This window comes from Aulostomus chinensis, chromosome 19 (assembly GCF_037954235.1).
Source record: "Aulostomus chinensis isolate RoL2024-O1b breed Wild chromosome 19, RoL_Achi_v1.0, whole genome shotgun sequence".
NCBI classification, from domain to species: Eukaryota; Metazoa; Chordata; class Actinopteri; order Syngnathiformes; family Aulostomidae; genus Aulostomus; species Aulostomus chinensis.
Window position 1 is genome coordinate 6,080,550 of NC_141338.1, and position 25,608 is coordinate 6,106,157.

At 41.2% G+C, this 25,608-nt stretch overlaps 3 protein-coding genes across 3 annotated transcripts; 2 read left to right on the forward strand and 1 right to left on the reverse strand.

Annotated features, from left to right (window-relative positions):
- The first annotated feature begins 2,796 nt into the window (after positions 1-2,796).
- On the forward strand, positions 2,797-15,137 carry lrrc8aa (leucine rich repeat containing 8 VRAC subunit Aa). Its single transcript, XM_086187502.1, has 3 exons — positions 2,797-3,006; positions 8,571-10,695; positions 11,887-15,137. The coding sequence occupies exons 2-3, from the start codon at positions 8,581-8,583 to the stop codon at positions 12,160-12,162; spliced, it is 2,391 nt and encodes a 796-aa protein (XP_086043628.1). The 5' UTR covers positions 2,797-3,006; positions 8,571-8,580; the 3' UTR covers positions 12,163-15,137.
- A 2,235-nt stretch (positions 15,138-17,372) lies between these two features.
- phyhd1 (phytanoyl-CoA dioxygenase domain containing 1) lies at positions 17,373-22,708 on the forward strand. The gene is made up of 11 exons (XM_086187694.1): positions 17,373-17,646; positions 18,229-18,387; positions 18,687-18,762; positions 18,875-18,922; positions 18,998-19,053; positions 19,134-19,196; positions 19,282-19,303; positions 19,391-19,519; positions 19,623-19,739; positions 20,655-20,781; positions 21,497-22,708. The coding sequence occupies exons 1-11, from the start codon at positions 17,614-17,616 to the stop codon at positions 21,543-21,545; spliced, it is 879 nt and encodes a 292-aa protein (XP_086043820.1). The 5' UTR covers positions 17,373-17,613; the 3' UTR covers positions 21,546-22,708.
- dolk (dolichol kinase) lies at positions 20,268-25,533 on the reverse strand. The gene is made up of 2 exons (XM_086187693.1): positions 25,417-25,533; positions 20,268-24,773 (listed from the first exon to the last, which is right to left on the reverse strand). Exon 2 carries the CDS (start codon positions 24,642-24,644, stop codon positions 23,073-23,075), a length of 1,572 nt encoding a protein of 523 aa, XP_086043819.1. The 5' UTR covers positions 24,645-24,773; positions 25,417-25,533; the 3' UTR covers positions 20,268-23,072.
- Between the last annotated feature and the right edge of the window lie 75 nt (positions 25,534-25,608).

The following is a 25,608-nucleotide window of genomic DNA, read 5'->3' on the forward strand; positions in this document are numbered from 1 at the left end:
GTTTCACGCTTACAATGGAAGTCAATGGGGAGGCCGTGTCCTCTCATGATACATACTCTCGAACAAATGCTTCTCACGTCTATACCATACATCGCACAGCTTTTAAAAACATATCACTGTATTCCTGACAAAAATCCCTACAAAAATATGGTATTTTGTGTTACTTTCCACCAACGTAGGCCGAGTTATTCAGCTTTTACACACTACATTTCTCTTAATCCTCCACTCTCTCCACTCTAGCACAGATCAAAGAAAGTGCAGCGGGGGAGGGGTTCTTAATGGGCCAGCTGGCAGCTCTGCTCTCAGCTCTGCTCTCAGCTCTGACAGAGATGGCAGAGATTTGTTTACTGTAGTCATGGAAACCACAATTGGCACTTCTCTGCCCTCATGTACATACTCTCATACAAACACTTGTCGCTTCTAAATTAAAACACTCACACCTTCAGAAAACACACCATTGAATTCCTGAGAAAAAACTCTACGAACTGATGTCTTTACATTACACTTTTGACCAACATATGCAGAGTTATGACTGTGTTTGTCAGTAAAACTGCCAAATCCTCCTCTGCTCTCCACTCTGACAGAGATGGCAGAGAGCGAGCAGAGAAGGGAGGGGCTCTTAAAGGGCCGGCTCTCAGCTCTGCACTCACACTGTGCAGCGCACTGAGGCTCGTATCTTCTAAACTACAAGGCCTAGGGATTTGCCGATTACACCGTTGGATTCGGGCCGGTGTCAAGGACGCGGCCGTAGGCCGCGTGGGGGCTCAGGCCCTAACAACGCTGCTTGCAGCTTTAATTATTCCTGTTTTCAAAACATTGTATATGTATAGCCAGTTATTGTTTTTTTCGTCAGTACCTGTGTCTAGTCTGTATGTGTGTGTGTGTGTGCGTACATATACATGCACCTACTCAAGTTATGTTTGTGCTTTGTTTCATGTTTATTTAATGTAACGAGGATGCAAACTTATAATATTAGCTGATAATAGTATATATGATAGTTACTGAAGTAAATGAATCACTGCAAAATGATGTCCTTTCTTTTTAAAGACACCGGCAATACAGTAACATCATACATTTGACTTTAACTGCCAAAACCTAAAGTTTCAAGTCTGATCAAGCTGCAACAAAGTCAATAATCAGAAAATCTCATCCAAAGGTATGACAAATGTTAATGAAAAATGTTGCACATCTCACAGCTACATCAGTCTGCAGGTTCATACAGGTTTATCAACTTTGGCTTCGAAAGGCTTAAGAAAATATATGATGAATCAGAAACTGGGAATGCATTTACCATGCACACTCCTCAAACATTTCAGTACTCTGGTCATTTTAATTTTGCTCTAAGATAGATAGTTTTATTGAATGTTTATAATAGGATTCTCTGTCAAAAAATATATATTTCGAGTTTATTTTGCCAATATGAATGTATCTCAAGGCTTGGCTTGGAAAACAACACCAAGACTTTTTTGAATCCAACCACCAGAGGGAGATATAAAGAGCATGGTAATATCTCATTTAGATATTCCCAGCCAGTCTCAAAATACCTCTGGGTGGCTTGTTTGGCACGGTTCAGGGTCCACATCCGATATTTTATTGGTAGTCATTTTGTATTCTGATAAGTACAGGCAGTTACCATCTCCCCATTGTGTCACAAGGCTTTAGAGGAAATGTGTGATTGAAAAGGGGGACAGATGTGTGTTCAAAAAAATTTCCACCATTGTTCGAGTTGGCTGAAGCCAAGGTTGTTACAGGATTTAAAGCTTGGCTGCAAGCTGATCAGCAGAATTGACACTGGCAGTGTCTGAAGGCTTCAGGTAGCTCATTGGGTGTGTCTCATGCAGCCTCCAGGCTGGCAGGAGCTTGATCAGTGGAAGTAGCAGACTGAAACTAGAAGGCATATTCATACACTGTCAAGTGTTTCCAATGCTTTTACTTTGTGATGTAATCTGTTAATATAAAAAAAATATGTCAATATGTATGTTGCCTGAACAAAAAGGGATGTCAGGGTAGAGCCCAAATATTCAATGTATATACAAAATACATAAAAAGAAAACCATCTCATCTCTATCTAAAATGATATAATTAGATTTGGCTTTAAAGGGAAATATATTTTAGCTTTGGGATCAAAGGTTAAGTGGTATGAAGTCAAATTAATCACTTCTTGTGATAGTAGTTTCTGTTTGGTACGGCAGCCACTGCAAGAACATAAAATACCATATTTTATCTTTTTCCAACCTCTTAATTTTTTTCTTTATTCTCACTATATACATGTAAAGCATACACTACATTTTTCGATAGAACTTGATTTTTGTTTGTTAATATCTTGAAAATAAGATTGGGCCTACCTGGTTATTGTGCAACATTTTTAAAGCAGTATACTTAACATCTTTTTTTTATATCAGTTGTTATAAAAGAGTATGAACACAGTAAAATAACAAATGTAGCAAAATAGAAAGACAAGGTACCACAAAGTAAAGCAATAACAAAAGATATCATATTCCTCTTCAGATTGTTTTATACATTTTTACCACATTGACCATAAATGTAATTTCCCCGCTTTTATGTTGTAAGAAGAACTGTAGCACAAGATTATAAATTCAACATCAACAGCTGAACCTGTTGCTGTTTAGGGAATTTAAATGTCAGCGTTTCGCCAGCATTTTCACTTGTTTTTTGTAACCTCCTGGGAGTTTTAAAATAATATTGGATTCAACTTTATTTCCTACCGCCGTGCTTTTATTTTGATATCAGCAAATATGCCACTACTTCCGCAAGCCCTCGAGGCACTAGCAGCAGCAACAGCAGCAGGAGCGCCTTCGTGAGGGCGGAGAGACGAACTGGCTCTCTCTGCCTCGGCGGTAGCGTTCCCATTCTCAGTTTTCACCATCGTCACTACCCGACGGGGCTCCGGCCCGCTGTCCTACTGGCCTGAGCAGCTGAGAGACGCTTGAGAAATGTGTCACTTGTGTGCGGGGGAGGCGAGAGACACCAGCTTTCATAAAAGAGGTGGGTCTTTTTCTTATTCTACACTGTTTATGTCAAACTAGCCAAGTGGTTCAGGGGGAATTCGCTGCCGCAGCGTGCTAACTGGGCATCGGTATGAGCCATCGTTTCCCGTCGGCACTGAGGCTGTTGTTGTGGAGGTGCCCACCTAAAGAAAAGGTCTTTCTCTGGGTTGTATTACAGGTGATTATGTCTGGCTTCATTATAGTCTCCCTGATGAATAGTTGCTATTATTCGAGAACAAACCCATGTCTTCCACAGTTCAAAGGCAGTAAGAAAGATCTATACATTATTGAGCTGCAAGACAAATGTTTTATCTGTAGCATTCCTAACAATTACATTGTGCCTGTGTCATTGCTCAGGTTATAAAGGACTGAAATTGTTTAATTGTGATCCTGTGAATGCAACAGTTTTCGTTATATTTCCCTGACATGTGTCACCCTTTTAGATTATTTACATGATTGCTACAATAATATTTTATGATGATATTGGCCCTTGTCATTGTGAGCGTGTGTGTGTGTGTGTGTGTGTGTGTTTTTGAGTGAGTAGTGTGACATCATTTGTGCCGTCATGAAAAAAAAGAGCTTTTTGTAAGACAGAACCAGTCAGACCTGGTTTGGACTGAAAACTGCCTGCTTGTTGGCAACACTGGCAGGCGAGAGTAGATGAGCTCAGGAAACCTGAGATAAGAGAGATTGTTTCTCTTTTCCCGGAGGAAATTACCATGTTTAGATGTAAGGACCCTTGTGTTTCAGCAAGAACATGATCCACAAACATCCCATATACTTTTAACTGTCATATCCCAAAGAAATATTTTAATGATGGACTTCTCTGACATGGAAACAGGGTAACATGGGAAAATCAGAATGTTTTTACTTGTGGGAAGGTTGCATCCATTTATCCATCCATTTTCTATACCACTTATATGTTAAGGGTGGTGGTGGTGGTGTGTGTGTGTGTGTGTGTGTGTGGGGGGGGGGGGGGGGGGGCTGGAGGCCATCCCAGCTGACATGGGTCAAGAGGTGGGGTACACCCTGGACAGGTGGCCTGTCAATCGCAGGGCATTACTTTGTTGTATGACACAGAATTTTTAGTCCTTGATGGATTTGAAATTAAATATGTTGTTTTTAGCAGCGCTTGTGCGAATGCAGTGCCAGTTGTTTGGGGCGCCAAGGATTTTGCAATGTCACAAAACCTCCCTGACTAAACTTTCACTTTGATCTCAGTCAAACGGCCTCAGCTTTGATCTTCACATAGATGCATATTATATACAGACAACATCAACGCTATCCAGAATCTTGTTGGTCAACCCAATCTTCATTTCAATGGCCGTCTCATCTCGGACCCGCCTGGGGGCCAAGTTTGGCCCACCACAAGGTCCGGTTAGGCCTGCTGAGTTGGCCCAGATTTGGCCCTGATGAATCATTTGGCGTCATCCTCTGAGATCACAATAAATTTGATTAACTCTCCTACATTCACACAAATTCTTTATTTAATCTTCATGTAGTTTACGTTAACTTACATGACACTTTTACGTGAATTGGTGTTTTGTTTTTTTTTTGTCTATGTACCTTCATTCATATTGTTGGAGCTCACGTTTGGTTGTCCTCTGCAGAGGGCTTTCATTTTGATTTTGGTTGTTCTGACTTACTGGTACTGCTGCCTTTGTTAAAATATTATTACCTCTCACAGCGTCCAAGTTCACCTGCACCTTTTTCAGCCCAGCCGTCAGGGCGTCGAGGACAAAGACTGTTCTCACAAAAGCAGCTCTGTTCAGGAGAAATGTACAAGGAGACTGCTCTAAACAGGAAGCGAGGAGTTCTCTTTATTATCATGAGAGTCACCAGATTCCTTTTGTTCCTCAGAGGAGAACTTCTTGGATTCAACATCAGATTTGCCCACATCATTTGTTAAGTGGATCCTCATTCTTGAAAGTCTGAATGCCAAGGGAGATTTTCAAATAAATTCTTTTTTTTTTTTTTTTTTAATTTGGCTTTATCAGGGTAGTCATCTGAGTGGCCATTAGCTATAATTTTAACAAGGTAATATGACTATTACTTTAAGGTTCTCTTCCATCTGCATTGACAGCAGATAACGGAGTGAAACTGGACAGTAGTATTTATATTGTCAAACTATTACTCAGTTTATATACCTGATTTTCAGAGCACATAAATAATAGGCTTGGCTAGGTTTCAGGTTTCACCGTACTGGCTTAACCCGGTTTGATTTTATGCAGATCAACTAAACCGGTATTTGTCTAATTATGTAAGTTGCTGAAGAATTGAAAGCATATATCATATACCAAGAATAAACAGCCTGATATCACACCTAAATCTAACTCTTAATGCATTAAGAATAAGCAAAAAGACACCATGATTGACATAGACAGACGGACCCTGCGTCTATGAATGACAACCAGCCTGTGTTATTATTTGCTTGTCAGCTAATAAGGTGATGCACACACACAGTGCCAGGTCAGACACATGAAGCAAATTAAAATTGACACGATGTAAATTAAAAAGGCCGACATGGAGGTGGGTGGTCTACGTCTATAATTGGTCTGGGTTACTATTGGTCCTGATATGAAGAAGATGGAGAATAAAATCTCTTTTATAAAACTGTTAATAAAAAAAAAAAAAAAAGCAAGCGATGGCAAGCATCTACCATTAAGAGTCATGTTTGGTGTGCAGTTTTATTGAAGCAGTGTTTGTCATTTTTGTTTGATGTTCAAGAAGAAGAAAAGTTCATTTTAAAAGATAGTTGTGAGGAATAAAATCAACTTTGTGTCCCTCAATTGTCCTTCTGTTCACAACCACATGGCCCTTCAAACAATGGGCGCTACCACAGCTACTTCAAATACGACTTTATCACCACTGACTTTATTGAAGGACCCACCAGTCACACTTTTGTATGCTGGGAGTGTGGAAAATGGGTCTTGGGGTTTTTTACTTTATTATCAAGGAAGGTCCCTTTATTCTTTGTAAGCTTTAACCAGCAAAAGTGAGTTGTCATTTCTAATGGGATCAGGGATGGTCTTCACTGATTGCTCAGTTATTTGCTTCACTGAATCATTGCATAACATGGTATGCCTCATTCCGATTGTGGCCGGGGGGGGGGCTTCACTCTTCAGCTGGATGATCACATTGTATAAACTGCTGAAACAAGGAGGTGGCTTCTCCCAAGGTGTTGAGGCCTCTTCTTGGAAAGTCTGACCATAGTAACATACTGTCAGATCCTAACAGAGGTCTGACAAAGGGCACGTAGTCAATAAACAATTACAAATGAAAGTATGCTGTGTTAGACTCTCAGATAAATTCTGGTGCTGGTTTGAGATCAGTGTGTCATTTAAAACCTCTTAAGATTCTGCTGCTGTACCTCCATTTTTAGCCACAGTGCGGTGGTTCAGGAATCTGTAAGAATACTACCTGGTTGTCTCCCTGTGGGGATGTTCCAGGCAGGACCAGGATCCCTGAGACAGAGCTTGTTGATGTGGTCAGAGAAAGGAAAGTTTTGAATCCCTGCTGGATCTGTTACCTCTGCATCTTGAGTGTGGATGAACAGTTGAAGATGGATGGCCAATGTGAATTAATGAGAGCACAACAAACCAGAGTTTTGCTTTGCTCAAGTATTGAATATTGAATCTTGAATCTGCCCCTTCAGGGTGGAAGTGAAGGAGAAAAGGTTTTATTGTAAAAACTTGACCAGCAATTGTCTATCATTCTTATAATGGGAGAGGGATAAGTTGAGTGGATGAGGAAGAGGTTTTTGTTGTTGGTGTTGTTTTTTTCTAATCAGCTCCTTCCATCCCAAGAGGGGGTTGCATATACAACAACAACAATATGAGCTGAAAGAAGTTGCGGCAATGGCTTAGAAACAGCTGAAATGCTAATTGAAACTTAAAACTTTGTACTTTAAGAAATTAGAGCCCAAGGAAAGGCTGGAAGGAAACATAAATGTATACAAAGATCTGAAGTGTAACATTTTAATTGTTGTGTTGCAAAAAGTATGCAGAAAAACACAAAAACGCATAAAAGTGTTTGCGAAATTATTGAAGATATGTTGATAATGGCTGAAAAGTGAAACTGAAAAATTCAACCTCGAAAGCCAAAGCAAGACAAAAAGTTAATTGGAAAACTGAATGGAGTCTGATATTTTTAAAACAGGAAAGAAAAAAATGATAGGACGCATTCATCTTAAAAACTGGACAGATGTATTGAAATGTGTTTGATTACTGAGCAAAAAGAGTAGCTGATTTGGAGAATGAAAACTTGAAAGCAGTGAAGTGAAGAAGATCAGTGCTGCATGTTGTAGCTTAAACTGCTGAAAAGCAAACGATTAATTGCTAAATCTGAAATGGGAACTGAAAGTTGGGGTTAACTTGGGCTTCATGAAGAACTTACCAACTCTTTAGGTGGGCACGCTACACTTAGATAATGATGATGTGAAAAAAACCCCATTTGTTTTCTACACATAATTTGTCTCTGAAGTTTGGAACTTGTGGGACTGAGAGGCTGTTATATTTTTTCTTCAAATGTTAATGGTTGGCTATGGCAGCAAGAGTGGGAGTGACGTCTTACACTCCAACTACGACAACGCAATACACACCCAATATAAAAGTTTAAGATCTCATAATAGATCCTGTGTATAGATTCTGCATAACTGCTTAGGTTGCTTTAATTCTTGCATTACTTGCACATTTACTCTGACAAAGCAACTTGATTAAAGTGCAAATGGAAGCCTGACAAAATGTTTTAGTTTCAGACTTATTTTTTGTGATCATCACCTAAATCTAAGTAAAATTTGCCTTTATTTTGGCCAATTAATTGAAGGTCTTCATCTGCCTCAATGTCCTCCTCTCTTTCCAGTCTGATAGTATAGTCAATGACCAGAAACCTACGAGACAACAGGAAAGAGGTAAACTTAACAGATGTGGATGAGTTTACCCATCTGGTAAAGATTGAACTTCGAAAAGACATCAGTTTGCCATGAACATGTTTATGCAAAAGACAAACACTGCACATCCTGGGTGAACAGGGACATAAATATGTGTGCTGTGTCAGGGTCTGTGGTCATTTTTTTTTCTTCTTCGTCCGTGTTCTACATCTGAAGTCCAGTGTACTGTTGATACATGCAGAATAATCAGGATCCCAAACACAGCAGTCTCTGAGGCAAATAGAATTTCTGCTTCCTTTGCATACTAACAGTCACACTTTTACTCAACACTTTTAATGTGCTGACTGAAATGCACGTATGAAGTGTGTGAAAAATGCACAGTGCATCAGTTCTCTTAACTGCACCACGTACATGATTTATTGATACGCTTGAAACCAGAATGAGGAAAGGTCTTTTTGATGACTCTATATTTTTGAGACGGCATGCACAAGGGGCGGTTGAGTGTGACTGGTTTGATTCCCTGCTCATCATCTTATATAAAAGATGAATCAATAATTACTATCATACACATACAGAACAGGCTCCTTGTGTTGGACAACATTTATGCACCTACAGTTTTCCAATCTAAACTTGCCAAAGACCAACTAATCCCCTGTTGTTTTTTGTCTCTCTAGATAAACCATCATGATTCCCATCACAGAGCTCCGGTACTTTGCTGACACACAGCCAGCGTACCGTATCCTGAAGCCATGGTGGGACGTTTTCACCGATTACATCTCAATCGTCATGCTGATGATTGCGGTGTTTGGTGGAACACTGCAGGTCACGCAAGACAAAATGATCTGCCTGCCTTGCAAGTGGGTGATCAACAACTCATGCGAGGCGATGCCCGTCCCAAACGTGACAGTTCCCTATGCACCAGAACCCAAAGGCATTCAGTATGACCTCGACCGCCATCAGTATAATTATGTCGATGCTGTCTGTTATGAGAACAAATTACATTGGTTTGCTAAATATTTCCCCTATTTGGTGCTACTCCACACTCTTATCTTCCTTGCCTGCAGCAACTTCTGGTTCAAGTTCCCGCGTACAAGTTCTAAATTGGAGCACTTTGTCTCCATCCTCCTCAAGTGCTTTGACTCCCCATGGACAACAAGGGCTTTGTCTGAGACTGTTGTGGAGGAGAGCGACCCCAAGCCTTTGGGAAAAATGAACGGTTCGATGGACAAGAAGGCCTCATGTGTGAGTGAGGATGTTGAGGCTAGTGTGCCCATGCTCCAACGAACAAAGTCCAGAATTGAACAAGGGATCGTAGATCGCTCTGAAACTGGGGTTTTAGACAAAAAGGAAGGGGAGCAAGCCAAGGCCCTTTTTGAGAAGGTGAAGAAGTTCAGGATTCACGTCGAGGAGGGTGATATAGTGTATCGTCTTTACATACGTCAGACTATCATCAAAGTAATCCAGTTTATACTTATCATTAGCTACACAGGGTACTATGTGGGCTACATCAAGTTCAATGTGGTCTGCACGGTGGAGATTCAGAAGCTGACAGGTTATAGTGCATTCTTTTGCGCCCACCCGTTAGCAACTCTGTTCAAGATTTTGGCCTGTTTCTACATCAGTTTGGTGGTGGTTTACGGTCTCATCTGCATGTACACTCTGTGCTGGATGGTCAGCCGCTCCCTCAAACGCTACTCCTTTGAGTCAATCCGGGAGGAGAGCAGCTATAGTGACATCCCTGACCTGAAGCATGATTTTGCCTTCATGTTACACATGATAGATCAGTATGACCCTCTCTACTCCAAGCGCTTTGCTGTATTTCTGTCAGAGGTGAGCGAGAACAAGCTGAGGCAGCTGAACCTGAACAATGAGTGGACGTTGGAGAAGCTAAGACAGCGCATCACCAAGAACTCCCAGGAGAAGCTGGAGCTGCATCTATTCATGCTCAGTGGGATCCCTGAAACAGTGTTTGATCTGATAGAGCTGGAAGTGCTCAAGCTGGAGCTAATCCCTGATGTCACTATCCCTCCAATCATTGCCCAGCTTTCCAACCTGAGAGAGATGTGGCTCTACCACACACCAGCTAAAATTGAGGCTCCAGCTTTGGCTTTCCTGAGGGAGCACTTGAAATCTCTTCATATTAAGTTCACTGACATCAAGGAGATCCCTCTTTGGATCTACAGCCTGAAGAACCTAAGTGAACTTCACCTAACCGGGAATTTGAGTTCTGAGAACAATCGTTACATCGTAATTGATGGACTCCGGGAGCTCAAAAGGCTCAAAGTACTGCGTCTTAAAAGCAACCTGACCAAACTGCCTCAGGTTGTGACAGATGTGGGTGTGCACCTCCAGAAGCTGTCTATCAACAATGAGGGCACCAAACTGATGGTGCTCAATATTCTGAAGAAAATGGTCAATCTGACAGAGCTTGAGCTTATTCGCTGTGATCTTGAACGTATTCCACACTCCATCTTTAGTTTACACAACCTGCAGGAGATTGACCTGAAGGACAACAATCTGAAGACAATAGAGGAAATCATCAGCTTCCAGCACTTGCATCGGCTTGTGTGCCTGAAGCTTTGGTACAACCAGATCGCCTATATCCCCATTCAGATCGGAATTCTTACCAACCTGGAAAGGCTGTACCTGAACAGGAACAAGATAGAGGTCATCCCCAGCCAGCTTTTCTTCTGTCGCAAGCTGCGCTTCTTGGACCTGAGTCACAATAATTTGACCAGCATCCCTGCTGATGTGGGACTCCTCCAGAACCTGCAGTACTTCGCTGTGACAGCAAACAGGGTGAGAAGTTAAAAAATGTCTGTTATTAGAGCCTTTATCTGTCTCCAGCCGTCTATCTTGTGAGAACAATGAAAGTCTAGATAAGACATTTACAAAGGTCAAGGCATATAAATAACAAGGCCTTCCAAGACCAGCCAGAATTATGGCTTTAGGTGTGAGTTGTCAACAGATATTTTACTGTATGTTCCATTGTGCTGAAAATGATGGTTTAAACTCCCAAGCCTGTGTACATCATGTGTTTTCAGTAAAAGAAACTAATTATTTTCTTTTTGTTGTGGTTTTACACTCAAAATATTTTCTAGCCGGTTTGTGTGCAGCAAAAAATAGCTTGATTAAATGGGAGTCTTCTGGTGTCTGTAAAGATTCAAGTAATACTTCATCCCAAAAGGGTCATTTTCTCTTTCAGGTACTCACAAATAGGTGTCTTGAGCTCAGAAAAACATTTTGTTAACGCCGTATCACTTCTTTGTGACTCCAGAATGCAGAAAAAGACAGCTTTATAAATTTAAGTTGAAAGTAATGACGTCCCCTAGCCACAAACTACAAAACTACTCAAAAATGTCCTTTTACAAACTCTGAAGTGTATCGTCCAGTATAATCCACGTTGTCTTTATCCAGCCATATGCTCAGTAATCCACAAACACTTTGATTTGAGCTAAAAACAAACTAACTACAACCCTTCTCGGCACTACCGTGAACAAGTTCCGACAAACGAGTTGGTTCAGCTAGATTTGCCAGCTGGTTGCGCTTGGAACTGGATAAAGAAGAAGTGAATTAAACTCGTGCTGATGTGCTTTAGAGTTTGTAAACGATCATTATTGGACAGTTCCGCTGTTGTTTTTAGTTGGAGACCATGGTGCCATTAGCTTCAAGCCACATATACTTAGCTGGTTGTTTTTGCTTTCTGAAATCCCAAAGAAATGATGCAGCGGTGATCAAACATCTTCACGAGCCCGAGACACCTATTTGTGTGCTGTTGAATGGCTAATACATTCTTTGGGTGAAGTATTGCTGCAAACCCTTGTAGTTTGCCATCACCAAACAGTAAAAACTTGGTTGATCTGTTCTAAATTGTTCTTTGATGCCTTTGAACTGATTTTGGGGGTTTTACTTTTCCTCAGTCCTTAATCCGTGTGAGTTTACTTGTGACTGACTAACTCATCATTCTGCCTGTCGCCCTCTCCACTTCAGATTGAGACTCTGCCCCCAGAACTTTTCCAGTGTAAGAAGCTCCGTACTCTGAATCTGGGAAACAACTGCCTCCAGACACTGCCATCCCGCTTTGGAGAACTGACCGGATTGACGCAGCTGGAGCTAAGAGGGAACCGCCTAGAGTGCCTCCCCGTGGAGCTTGGCGAGTGTCGCCTATTGAAGAGGAGTGGTCTGGTGGTGGAGGAGGACCTGTTCAACACGCTGCCTCCAGAAGTTAAAGAGCAGCTTTGGAGGGCTGATAAGGAGCAAGCTTGAGCCAAACCTCTGCAGAGAGCGCAGACAAAATAATCGGATTTCAGAAATGAATAAGCAGGGATTGTGTTTATAAAGGTAGGTGGTGGTCATGTGGCCACACACAGGGTCATTTTTTGGTCAATGTTTGCCTTGCGGCTTCCATGTCAAGAGAAGACACGGATGTCAAGTTTTGTGGCAGTTTCGTGAAAGTAAGGTATAATGTCCTAGCCAAACTTTTACAAGCAGAGGATGTGAAATAGGCAGAGTAGGACCTCGCTATGGCAACCCTGCTTATTACAGATGGCCAAAAAAAAATAAAGAAAAACTTTGCATGATTCAGCCTTTTCAGCGAGCTAAATGTGCTCACTATCACGTTTGCTGACCATGAGATACATGCACAAACGGAACATGCTCAAAGCAGTATTTGCCTGACCTTCCTGGCCTTGAGACTCTTACATTTTTGCATTTGCGGTGCAGTGTGGCTTTGTATACTGACAGATGATAAAATTATAGTGCAGCGGATAGCCAATTTCTTTATTCATGAAAGGTTTTGCCTCTGTGGAAGCGCAAGATGCTTGGAGTGAACTTTTTATGTGATCAAAATGACTGTTGAAGATCAACACAATCTAACGCTTTGGCCTTAACTTAGAAGACAAGAAATGCAGTCAAGATGAGAACAAACTCTTGAGTACAATGTTGAAACATCCTGAAGTTAATCTGTAACATTGGTGTGTGTGTGTGTGTGTGTGTGTGTGTGTGTGTGTGTGTGTGTGTGTGTGTGTGTGTGCGTGTGTGTGCGTGTGTGTGCGTGTGTGTGCGTGTGTGTGTATGTATGTGGCGGACAAATGAGCTGTGATTGACTCTTTACTTTGCTTCACTTAATGTGTCCTATCTAGGCATGATAACTCAATCCATGATTTGACCGTATGACCAGGCTGGTAGTGACACCATTGTGTTGTCAAATTTAACCAGTTTTCAAACATTTGTTTTATATCTGGAAAAGAATGTTGTTGTTTTTTTTAACTAATTGCCATAAAAATAACATTGATGCTTCCTAAGTAAGGTCTTTGCAAGTAAAGTTAATGTTCGCTTCTTTCATTGAACTGTAGATGTTGTATAGCGTCAGTTGTCTTGTCGGGTCAAAAGTGACCCAAGGCACTGCGATGGAATCAGTGTCTCATTGTGCTTTCCAGGAGATGAACACACACAAGCACACACACGATTAAAAAAAACTACTGAGATGGAAAGAAGTTGAAAAGGTGTTTAACAGACTTGGGTGATGTTATATGTGCTTCATGCCTTATAAACACTCAGACCTGGGAGATAGCAGGTGTGATTATTTGTTGCCACTAAAAAAAAAAAAAAAAACTGAATTGATTTCAAAACAGGATCTTGACAAAACTTTGACATGAACCAGTCTGTGATAATCCACCAACTTTTGTCACACTGCAGTCAAAAAAACATACACAAGACAGCAATACAATAATCCATAATAAGTACAACATCTATGGTCCCTTGAAGTTTGCTGTTAGAGTTACGGGATGGCAAACATTCAGTAAACTCCCACCCACTCGTTAGTAAAGTAAAAGGCACGCAATGTTAACTATACAACTGTTTGATAAGCAAGAGTAAAGGTACTTTTTATGTTCAGTGTAATTTTCGCCTTACGGCACCTTCAGGTCGATGAACTGTGAGATAGGAGCGGCCAGGTTCAGTTAGTTTCCACAAGACTCACGTTTGTGTTGGTGACTCACATGCTCATATATTTGTACACTAGCTTTTCTATTTATCACGCTCAGTTGATTCCAGGAAAACTTGACATTAGTCTGCTCTAGTGTTTATCCATTAAAGAGCAAAAACAGGAAAGTGTAGAGTGAACAAAGGGTAACATTTCCAGTGAGTTTGTGGACTTTGTGATTTCCACATTCACTGTCCAAATTAGTACAACATGCTTTGTTTGCTTGAAACACTTTTCTTATTAGTAAGTTGGATTTAATAGCATCATTTGGAGTGCTATGTTTACTCCAGCCAGGCATACCTTGTGGCTAATATGGCCTTACCTTTTACAAGCTGAATGCCCTGTTAATGATCACAAACATCAACTTGTTTTGTAAAATGTATAGCTCAAATGTCTTTGTTTCATGCCTGTCAGCACTCCTGCATGTGGTCTTATTGCTACCAGCTGTTTTTCTTTCATTTTAACATTTGAAGTTTCAATACAGTGATACAATTACACCGTTTGGTCGCATTAAATCTTGTTTCACCAAGGCCTCGGCCGCATCCAAGTGCCCTTCTTAGGGGTCAACAACAGTCCTGTTTAGAAGGAAGAGCCTCTGTTTGGAATGTGTTTACAAGTTTTAAATTAGAAACAAAGGACACTTAGGATGAACAGGCACAATCAGACTGAAGCAAATGCACACCTAATTGTATATTTTCCAGCATGTGTACGATCTGAATCTGAATCCAATCTGAAGAATGTTTTCACTCATGATGTGCATACATGTCAAGTGGTACAGCTGCTCGGGTGGTGCCAAATAAGAGCCAAAACTTATTTGTATTCTAAACTAGCAATCATTCTGATGCCAAACAGTGAATGCCAATAGACTTCAATAATTACATATAGGGTAAACATGCTGTAGGGCTGTAGCTGGCTGTAGATTTAGAGGCAACTTGACCTGTCCAAAGTACTTTGACATGTCTTGTGTGTTGGTGCAGTGAGGTTAGCAGTACTGCTGATACACAAAAATCTCCCACTTGCAGTGCACCACCAAGTAGGACCTTCAAATTGTGCCTATTTTCTATCACACTCGAAAATGGGAGTACAAGACAAGAACGCTTCCTGTACTTCAAGGTACACATTTGAGGAATGTTCACAAAACACAGTATTGGCCTTCAAGCGGCCAGATGTGCCCCCCCTGACTAAAAGAAAGGGTACAAAATAAACTGAAGGGTACACAATTGTCTTGTCAGCTCTACTTTTGAGTGTGTATTGTGTGTGTTTTTGGCACTGAACTCAGTGGTCATGTAATTAAAGTTTGGATAGTCACAGGAAAATAGATATATTTCCCATCCTTTTCTCTAAAAAAATGACCTGAAATTCAACCCTAAATTCATTTTATAGATCATCTTGATTTTTAAGGCCATGGACATTTTTCTCAGGGCATCATGAGAAATTTAACACAGCTCATCAGCACACTTTGCTTTATGGTATTGATATATTCATATATCAGTTCAGCTTTATCAGTCTGCGTGTCATAAAACACCAGTAGTCACCCACATATTCCTTTTCCCTTTGTCCATCCACATCATTTCCCCTACCTCCGGTGTAATGACTACAGTCGTGCCGTCCTTCACACTCACTTCCCCCTGAGTCACATGATGAGCCTGCAGTCCCGCTCCCTTCCTGCATGCCGGTGAAAAGGTCTGAGATGAGGTCAGCCATTTAGGGAGCTTGGAAAAGAGGAAGCATCAGTGACTTATGAAAGCCCGGTGGTTACATGAAACCTCCCATGCTAGCACTTTAAGTTGTGTCACATGCAGCCTTCATCTAATAAACTTATTAACTTATTCCGATCAATACACATAAAGGCTTGTTTTCATTCTGTGCAGATGCGCCAAAATAGTTTTATTTGCTGTCTTCTGGTTTTATGTTATGTATGTAGCATAGTTTTTATCATCAACATGATCAGTTTATTCTTGCACACACTAATTGGATCCACAGATGGTTTAATAGATCTGCTGACTACTTTGGACACGGAAACCAAACAAGACTCTTGACAATCTTAACATACTGTTAATGGAGATGAACTCACTCTCCTGTGTGGGCATTGTGTGTAATCACACTCATCATTTGTCAATAGCTGTAATATTTCTGAAGAATGTACATTGTAAATGGCCTCACCATTTCTCTTAGATATTTCATTATTCTCTAACTGCCATGGTCACGCTGCCTCTGTACAAAACATTGATTGATTGTACAGAAAATTCAGATCCATCTCTGTATTGTCATGCCTGTCAATCAGGGATTCATGGAAACAGTTTATTTTGGGGATTTTTTGGGTCACATCTGCTTGACACCACAGGTTGACGCTGGATGTTGGTGCAGTTTAGCCATGCTGAAAGCCGCCCGTTTAACCCCAAATAGCAATCATTATGGAATCGAAATTGAAGACTACGCTGGATGGACAGGTTTAATCAGCACTGTCTGTGTCACAAGGCCTTTATTAATTGTTGTCCAGTGTACTGAACACTGGCTTTTTAAGTGGGACATCAATGAACAACTGAACTTTGATTTCCTAATGTTCAGATTCAACTTTTGTACCATTCTGACACATGATGATAAATAAACACTTAACACTGAATTATCTTGGAAAGTGTATTAATTCCTCATTTGCTGGATTTATTTATTTGTATCAAAGATGAAAGAATAATTGTTACCATTTGTTAATGCTACATTGTTCCTCATCCGGAACTGTGGAGTATTCAAATGATGGCACGTTTATTTTAAACAGTTTCTGCCTTCCGCCACTGCACTGGGAAGTTCTACCTTGTACATGTAAAAATATCCAAAACATTGTGATTTTTACTTGTTGGAACAGTGTCTACTTGCAGCCAAGGATATCATACTGTGCCTATGACTTTAACAGAAAAGCAATGAAAAGGTTTAAATATCTAAACAGTTTGACTGCAAACTTTTCTTTTAGTCCTGCATTGAGTTTATGATATAAAGAAAGACACATTTTTCTGAGTTCACTGTGCCCCTCAGTTAGTTTTTTCACATTTAAAATGATTAGTGTATTGATTAAGCTGATATTAGGAGTGGCATGGTTCAGAGGGAGAGTGGCCGTCTAGCATCTGAAGGGTCGCCCCTAATTGCTCCTGATGGCCCTGCGATGAATTGGCTACCCCTCCAGGATGAACCCCACCTCTCACCCAATGTCAGCTGGGATAGGCTCCAGCCCACCCCTACGACCCTTATTATTTATTCTTACTGGTCAAAACAAACAAATGATATGTGGATACAGTATTTAGTTTTTAATGATTTTTTTGGTTGAAGATTTTGAAATCCATTTAGATATAAATATCAACCCCAGAATTGTCAAATAAATCAGCCGCAGGTCATTCAGTGGAGTTAGGTTTAGCTGCAGCTATAAGGCTCTTGTCAACTGGCGAGTGTGACAGCATTGCAGTGAGCCAGAATGGCCACACGGTGTTGCTCATATGTTTATTTTCATGTCTGAGCAAATGTGTGAGTGACATCTAGAGGCCAATCCGGGTAACTACAGCATCACCATGAGAAGGTCCAAGGGGCTAATGCTGTCACGAGTGATAAGGTCCACAATCCTATAAGCGCATCTATGTTGGTACACTTTAAATGAGTTGGACACGTCACGTGACCGGAAGTTAGCGCGTGTGGGCTGGAGTTCTCCTGGATGAGACGCATGACACGTTGCGTATCTGCAGTAGATCACCATGGATTTCATGACAGATCGTGATGTGCAAAGGGTAAGAATAACATTCATGGAATCCCACTCCGAGTTTTATCCTGCAAGTATGTTACAACGGTGGCACATCAGCCGATTCCTTTCATGCGAGATTCCTAGTTGTTTACATCCATGGAGTGGAATGTAATCTGATTACATAACAACATTACAGCAGCCCAATAGTCTATTTACTATACGTTTTGCTGTCATTGTAAATTTAATTTTTAATTGTATAGTTGAGCTTGAATTTGGCTTTATTTTAGAAAGACCCCTCAACCTTTGTGTGGTAGAAAGATAGGCTACACATGAAACGCTAGCACGTTCATTTCTAGTCTTGAAAACCCTCTCATAGAGAATGACATCTCTTTTATTCAGGAAAGGCCTGAGAATAACAAATCTTCATAACCTTAGAAAATGATTTGTAAGAATCCTAAAAACTTTCAAATGAAATGCACAACTCAAACTTCAGGTCAGTTTGCAGTTTATGCCATATAAAAGGTGCATTGTACCTCAATCTACAGCCAGTATCAGTACATGATACATGACAAATATCTAAGATGGATTGTGTTAGTTCTTAAATTTGACCAGTCCTCCCTCTATGCAGTACATGGAGGATGGGTACGTGGTTCTGGATGGCCTTCTGACCTCCCAGGAGTGCGATGAACTGAGACAGAGGATGTCTGAGATTGTGGATGAGATGGACGTCCCGGAGCACTGCCGCACCACCTTCTCCACCTACCATGACGAGCAGCTCAAAACACAGGTGAGCCGATGTGGAATTCTCTGTCAGATGAATCTCCAAGGAAGTGATTCACAGATTCACATCACGGTGTTTCTGTTACATGCCTTTGCTGTAAAGATGCAGGTAAGACTCCTGCTTGATTATTCCCTTCCCTGGCTTAACTGGTGGATTAGCTGTCCTCTGCTTCTCTGTGTTTGCCTCGACCTCAAGTTTTCCTCCTTTTAGGCTAATAGCAAACTCTTATGTCAACAGTCTAGTCAGCTATTGTGTCCTCCCTCCCCGGAAAATCAGGTGACCAATTTTAACCTTTTGACCTGCAGGGAAATGCTGACTATTTCATTACCAGTGGAGATAAGATCCGCTTTTTCTTTGAAAAGGGAGTTTTTGATGACAAAGGTTAGTTCTGTTTGAATTCTCTGGAGAATGTTGATTTTTTTTTTTTTTTTTTTAAATTACACTCAAATGTTTTTTGTTTTTTTTTAAAAAAGATTGGCTTTTTGACACATAGGGGAATTCGTGGTCCCAAAAGAGCGGTCGCTGAATAAAGTTGGACATGGTAAGAATTTGAATCACATCTAATTGGAAGAAAGTGAAAAAAAGTCCCTAACTAATCCCAGCTTTCTTCTTTTAGCACTACACGCGTATGAGCCTTTGTACAAAAAAGTTACACATTCACCCAAAATTCAGGTGAGTTGAACAATATCAGAGTACAGTGACGTATTGAGTCTGTCAATACCCGACATTCACGTCAAGTGTTGTTCCCATAGGGCATGGCTAAGAAGCTGGGTCTTGTCCATCCTGTGATACTGCAGAGCATGTACATTTTTAAGGTAAAGTAGTACATGTAGTACATCCAGATGATGCTATATAGGACATTCAAGATGAGATGTTATTTTTTTTACTTTTGTTATCCAGCAACCAGGGATTGGTGGTGAAGGTAAGAAGATATTAAGATGCAGAAATTTATAGCAAAGAGAAACTGTAAGATTTTTTTTTCATAGATATCTATTTAAATGTTTCTCAGTGACGCCTCACCAAGACGCCACATTTCTGTACACGGAGCCTCTGGGGAGAGTCATGGGGCTGTGGATCGCTCTGGAGGATGCCACTGTCAGTAACGGCTGTCTGTGGTTCATACCGGGGTCACACAAGAGTGAGCTCATCATATACCCTCACTTGCTGATTCAGATCTTCATACTCTTGTGTTTTATTGCAGTTCTGCCAAATTAGATTTTATCCCTGGACTTTTTTCTCAGGTGGTATTTCTCGGCGAATGGTGAGAACCCCTCAAGGCACCTTTCCCCTGACAGACTTCGTCGGTAAAGAGCAGACTTACGATGATGACAAGTTTGTGTCAGCACAAGTTAAAAAAGGTAATACATGTATATTTTTTTTGTTTTAAGGAGACCTTGTGGGGAGATGGAGTAGATGCACAGGAAAATGTTTATTCCCTTCACTTTTCCAGCAAGCCTAGTGCTTGTTCTGGGTTTGGTTCTTGTGCCAGTTCAGAGTTGGTTAGATTTCCTTAGAACCTGATTCTACTTAAATCAACTAAGCTGTGTTCACACAGCTCATTTGTTGGATCAGGTGTTGCTTTTGCTTGGTTGGAATGAAAACCTGCAGCCACACAGCACTTTACTGGACCAGTTTGAGACCCCTGCTTTAACCTGAAACTGTGTTTTGATTCAATAATCCAGCCCCTGATGTAAGATTGTAATTGTAATTCAGATTCAGTCAGCACCTTGAAGACACCCAAGGACACCTTACAATGAGAAAAAGTTCTTCATTGTTGAACAGCAAAGTGTTGGTGCTACTCTAAGGACCAGCTTTAGTGGACCAGAGGTTTTTCTTGGTTTCTTTGGAAAGTGAAACTGGCACTTGCCTTGGTGGACAAGGAACATCAGTGGAAGTTGAAAAATAATCTTTCTGCATGTGTGTATTGATCATAAAAAGTTTTATCAACTAATGGGCCAAAGACAAATTTTAAAATAGGTTTATTCAATAAATACAAATATTTTTCATAAAACTCAAGTATAACTGATCTTTTTTTTAAAAAAAAAAATTGTGACCTTAGTAGCTGTAATTTGAAGTGTTAGCCAGACAAAACATTGTTAATGAGCCAATCCAGTTCACTGATGAAAGCATCAGTTTGAAAAAAAAAATCATCAAAAATGCATTTATCATGTAAAAGAAAACATAAATTGCACTCTTGGGACCACTGGACACTAAATGAAGCTGTGTGAGTGGGTCAGTGCTTCAAGCCTGTCCATCCCTCTCTCTGTGTTCAGGCGGGGTTGTGCTGATCCACGGGGAAGTTGTGCATCGCAGCGCTATGAACACCTCCGAAGACTCGCGTCACGTCTACACCTTTCACATCATGGAATCTCAGGACACCCAGTGGAGCCCTGACAACTGGTGAGAGTGGGATGCTTTTGTGTGGTTTCTGCATTTTTAAGCTGGTCAGTTGTGAACTATTTCACCTCAGAATTAACAGTTTCAAAATGCTGTTGCTGGTGTAATAACTTGTTGTATGAAGTGTGGAGGCAGTTTCATTCCTGCTCTGTGCTCCTTGAGTTGAGCAGGTATGATCACAAGAGATGTCATACATGCAAACATCATTGCCCTCCTCTCTCCCGTCTTCAAATAACAACTCTCTCTCCCTGAAGACTGGTGGGGTAATCTTGTTGCTTTGGTATGACAAAATACATTGCACCAGCTTTTTCTAATTACAAACTTTGGCAGCAGAGGCTGCTGTTGCCACTGCAACAGAAAAAAGTTGCATTTAATAGTAATAATAATAGTAATATAATAACAATTTAATTGCTCCAAGTACCAAGACAATGAAAGAAGACGTAACTCTTTTTTCTGTTCTAGATGTTCCTTCTGCCTTTCTGCATCTTGTTTGACTAGCAGTATGGGGCTCATAACTTCAGAGTCCACCAAATATTTAAAAATGGTTTATCCCAATTCGGTTGTTAATATCTGACGCTTGGAAAAAAAATTGAGAATTACTCCAAACTACTGTCGTTTCTTAACCCCATTTTTAACCAAATCACACACTTTTAGGCTGTTCTGCATGACATTCATCCGTTGACTCGTAGGAGGATGACTGGGTTGTTCTTCATCACAGGTTGCAGCCCACTGAAGAGCTCCCTTTTCCAATTCTTTACACAAAATGAAGGATTTCATGGAAAAGACACAAGATCTTCACATTCCTGAAGAACCAACAGTTAAACCTCAGTGTGCAGCAGTGTCTTATGACTGTTATGGATTCCATACCTGTATGTAGCTCAAGCCTTTCTTGTTTTGAATTTGGGATTTTTAAAAGACAGGAAATGAATGTGAATAAGAAGCTTTTTGATAAACTTGCCATTGATACTCTGAAATACAACTGATATGTAGATCTACTTTTATTCAGGATCCTCTCAACAACATTGTCCCTTGCCTCCTTTATTTGTTCTCAAGGTCCGTTTTCCAAGATGATGTCAAAACTGGATGACAGATTCCTATTTTTACAGACGAAAGTGTGCATTTCCATTTTCAAGTATGATCATTTTAAGACAAATAATAAGAAAGAGCAACATATGAAAAAATGAATTTAAACCACAACTTCACAACTTGTTCGGTTAATCTTGAAATGAACTTGATAAAGCACAAAGTTAATGTTTTGTCAGTCGCTCCCACCAGTCCTTCAACTCTCTGCATTCATGTATCTAACAAATGCACTTAACAAAGGAGGAATACCAATTCATCTCTTATGCACTCAACATGCAATATTACATTCTCAAAAATGTAAAAACAACATACATGTAAGATCATGCTAATAATTGTCATCACAGCATTAAAAAAAAACAAGAATCTTTACAGATGAACATAAACCGAAAGCTGTCGATCAATTCATGCTGAAATCATGTTTCTGATACTCTCCAGGTGTAAGAAAAAGAAAGAAAATATCAAATAATAACTTAAATAGATTTTTTTGGCCCAAAGCATATCTACAGACAGAAAATGTTCAGGGTTTGAAGGCTCAGTTTCACAAGGAAATGTATATATTCAGTGTACCTCAAACGGGTCCCATCAAACCACAGAATTATTGAGCAAAAAAAAATTTTTTTTTTACAAAAATATACCCTGCCTACGTACATGTTAGAGTACTTGATTTCACATTAGTCATGCAGGAGCATAGTGAGTTTCTGCTGTATCAAAGTATAAACCAGCCCTTATAAAGAAGAGGGTTTTTTTTTGACAACTGCCATGCTCTCATCTACAGCGTCTACAATACTAGGTGACAGAAAATATACTTCTTAAGGCAAATAGTTTCAACTGTAAGTCCTTCATATTGCCATAGGGAGGGGAAAATAAACAATTTTTAAGAAACAAGTACGATAAATAATGTTCTTCAAAGGCCATTTGCAAATAAAAAAGTACAAGACAAGAACAAAACCCTCATTGATGATAGAGATGTGCCATTTAGCAGCGTCTATTTCCCCAACAAGTCAAGAATCCTTTACACTTTTACAGGACATTTTTCTGCTTTGCTAATCAAGTGTTGCATAATTCAGAAGTTGGTGGTGTCAGTGATCAAGTCAGGGTCAGACTAGTGTCATGCTAAGAACTTTGTCTATTTTTTCCAGTGATTAAAGGAACTCCTCATATTTCTTACATTAACCCTGGAGATCTCCAGAGCCCTGGTTCTGTCTGTCCGGTTAAAGCAACAGCAGGATGAGGAGGTAGAGTGGGAGTAGGAGGTTGTCGATTTGGGAGGTGTAGGCCTCCAGCATGGCCACCAGAGTGATGGAGCCAACAATCCATGAGTAGGTGGAGTTTAGATTGATGCTGCCATCAAAGATGAGAAACATAGCCACGGCAATGATCTGGGCAAACACAGATGTTGCAGTTCCCTCCATTGTTTTCCGAGTGCCAGGCCAACGAATCTCTCCCATGGTGCTGCCGAACACCGACGCCACAGTGTCTCCAACTCCCACAGCCAGCACACCTGCGTAAGGCACCAGGCCGCCTGCACCAGGAAGTATCCCCTTAGGGGCGCAGGGCCCAGGGAACAGCCAAATGGGCAGGGACATACCCAGCAGCAGGTAAATGTGGGTCAGGATGAGCGGCCCAGAGTCCCGCTCATCCAGGAACAGGGTGAGCAACTGCCTGAGCAGCTGACCCAGAGGCCTGATTCTGAAGTATCGCACGTACTCCAAGAACAAGAAAACTGCCAAACAACCAACAGACGCCACATGGAGCAGCTGTCTGTCGTATACAAGACCTGGGACGTAAGTGGCCACTACAATCAGATGGAAGTACTTCCTGACAACGGTGGAAGCCTGGTGTTTCTTGGATCCTGACTGGCGCTGGTAGTTCTGATGTAACACAACACATGTGGCTACAACACACAGGAAAACCCAGTAGCCCAGCAGACCGAGTCTTCTGTCATTTAACGTAACAAAGTCCAAAAGCCACATGATGGGATGTCGGCCGATGAACAGAGAGAGCCATGGCATGAGGATCCCCAGACCCAGAACGGCGGTCATCATGTGAAAGAAAAGTGATGACACCCAGGTCTCAGACTCCATAAAGCAAAATAGCAAAGCGAAGAAAACACCCAGAAGGAGTGAGCCCACTACTATAACTGGCAAGAAATAGTTCACAGGATCACCTTTCACCTCGGCCAGGTTCAGGGAGCGCTTGATGAGCTGGTTGACGATGAAACTGATCCCACCGACAATGAGGAGAGCCTCTCCGGGCGTGAAGCAGCGTGGCAGCAAGTAAAGCACAATAAGGCTGAGATAGACGAAAATCAACAGTACCTCCAACACTTCAATGACCTCGGACACAGTCAGCGTCTGTTTAGTTGTGTAGAGAATGGCACTGCCTGCCATGCCTGCAATCACACAGGTATTTGTGGGCACGGGTCTTGTGATGCCAAGAGCAATCAGGGAGAGGAACAGAGCCAGCATCATGCCTGTGATGGTGATCACCATGGAGAAGCGCTCAAAGTAGACGTTCCCTGAGGCAGAGCACTTTTCTCTAAGCACTAAACCCAGTAAAGGCATCACCATGGAGGCTGGGACGATACCACTGTTGGCTGCAGGACGGAACTGGAAAACTGCACCTCCTGACCTGAGCAGACGGTCCCATTTGTGCTGTACGTAGAAAGCCTGGATGATGAGGGCTATGCTGCACCAGGAATGCTGGTTCCAGACTGCCATGTGAACACACAGCACCACTGCCAAAACTACAGTGGACTCCACGAGCACTGGGTTGATCTGCATGGCGGCAGGGTGGAGGCTCGCAGACAGGTGGGTTGATGTGGATAGGTGGTCTGTAACAATGAGGGCCGTGTTCTGTCAGGTCGGCTCTCAAGCACCCATCATCAATTAGCAGGCACTTGCTGAGGATATCTAGAAGAATTGCGAGAAATTAAATAAACTAAGATACTGTTCAGGATAAAACCTGATTAATGATCTACATATTTGGATTGGCATTCCTCATACAACCATCCCCAAGAAAAAAGGCTTGCATATAAGATAAAATACAGAAAATGTAAAAGACAATAATGAGCTTTTATTAAAGCAACTTTTTTTTATCAAGTCAATGAGTCACAGCGAACCCTGGTCCTACTTTATCTCCTGTTTATCATGAACTATGGCCATATTTACACAGTGAGACTGAAATTCCCTCAGGACACCGAGCGTAATGCATGCTCTTTCACCATCTACCTTTTGTTCCAGTGGGGGTTGGAGATCAGGCTAATTGGGCCGTAAATGCTTTATTAACGTATTCCCATCGTTTTTAATAGATTCGGAGAAGTTAATTCCTAGAAATATTTTCAAAAGGTCAACGCTAAAATAGACGAGAGGGACAATTTCAGGCCACTGAACAGGAGAAACACGTCCTTGTGCTAGTCAAGGATGCTGCAACCTCGAACAGCACCAGTCTGGCTTCAAAATACAGCTGACTCCGAGTTAGCATAACCACATAGCATCCTACGGCTAACGGAATGGGAGTAACATACAACAACATGACAAAGACAAGAATACGTACCACATAAGTGCGGTGTTATCTGGACGACAGTGTGTTGTGAAATGAATAGAAGCCGTGCCTTTATGACAGCTGTCGGTCCTTTCACACCCAGTGTAAGGGGGCCATGTTTGACAGCTGAATCACGTGGTACATACGTAAAACGAACTCTCAACTGCGTGACTTCCATCGTTTTTCTTTTTGTTTATTTTATAG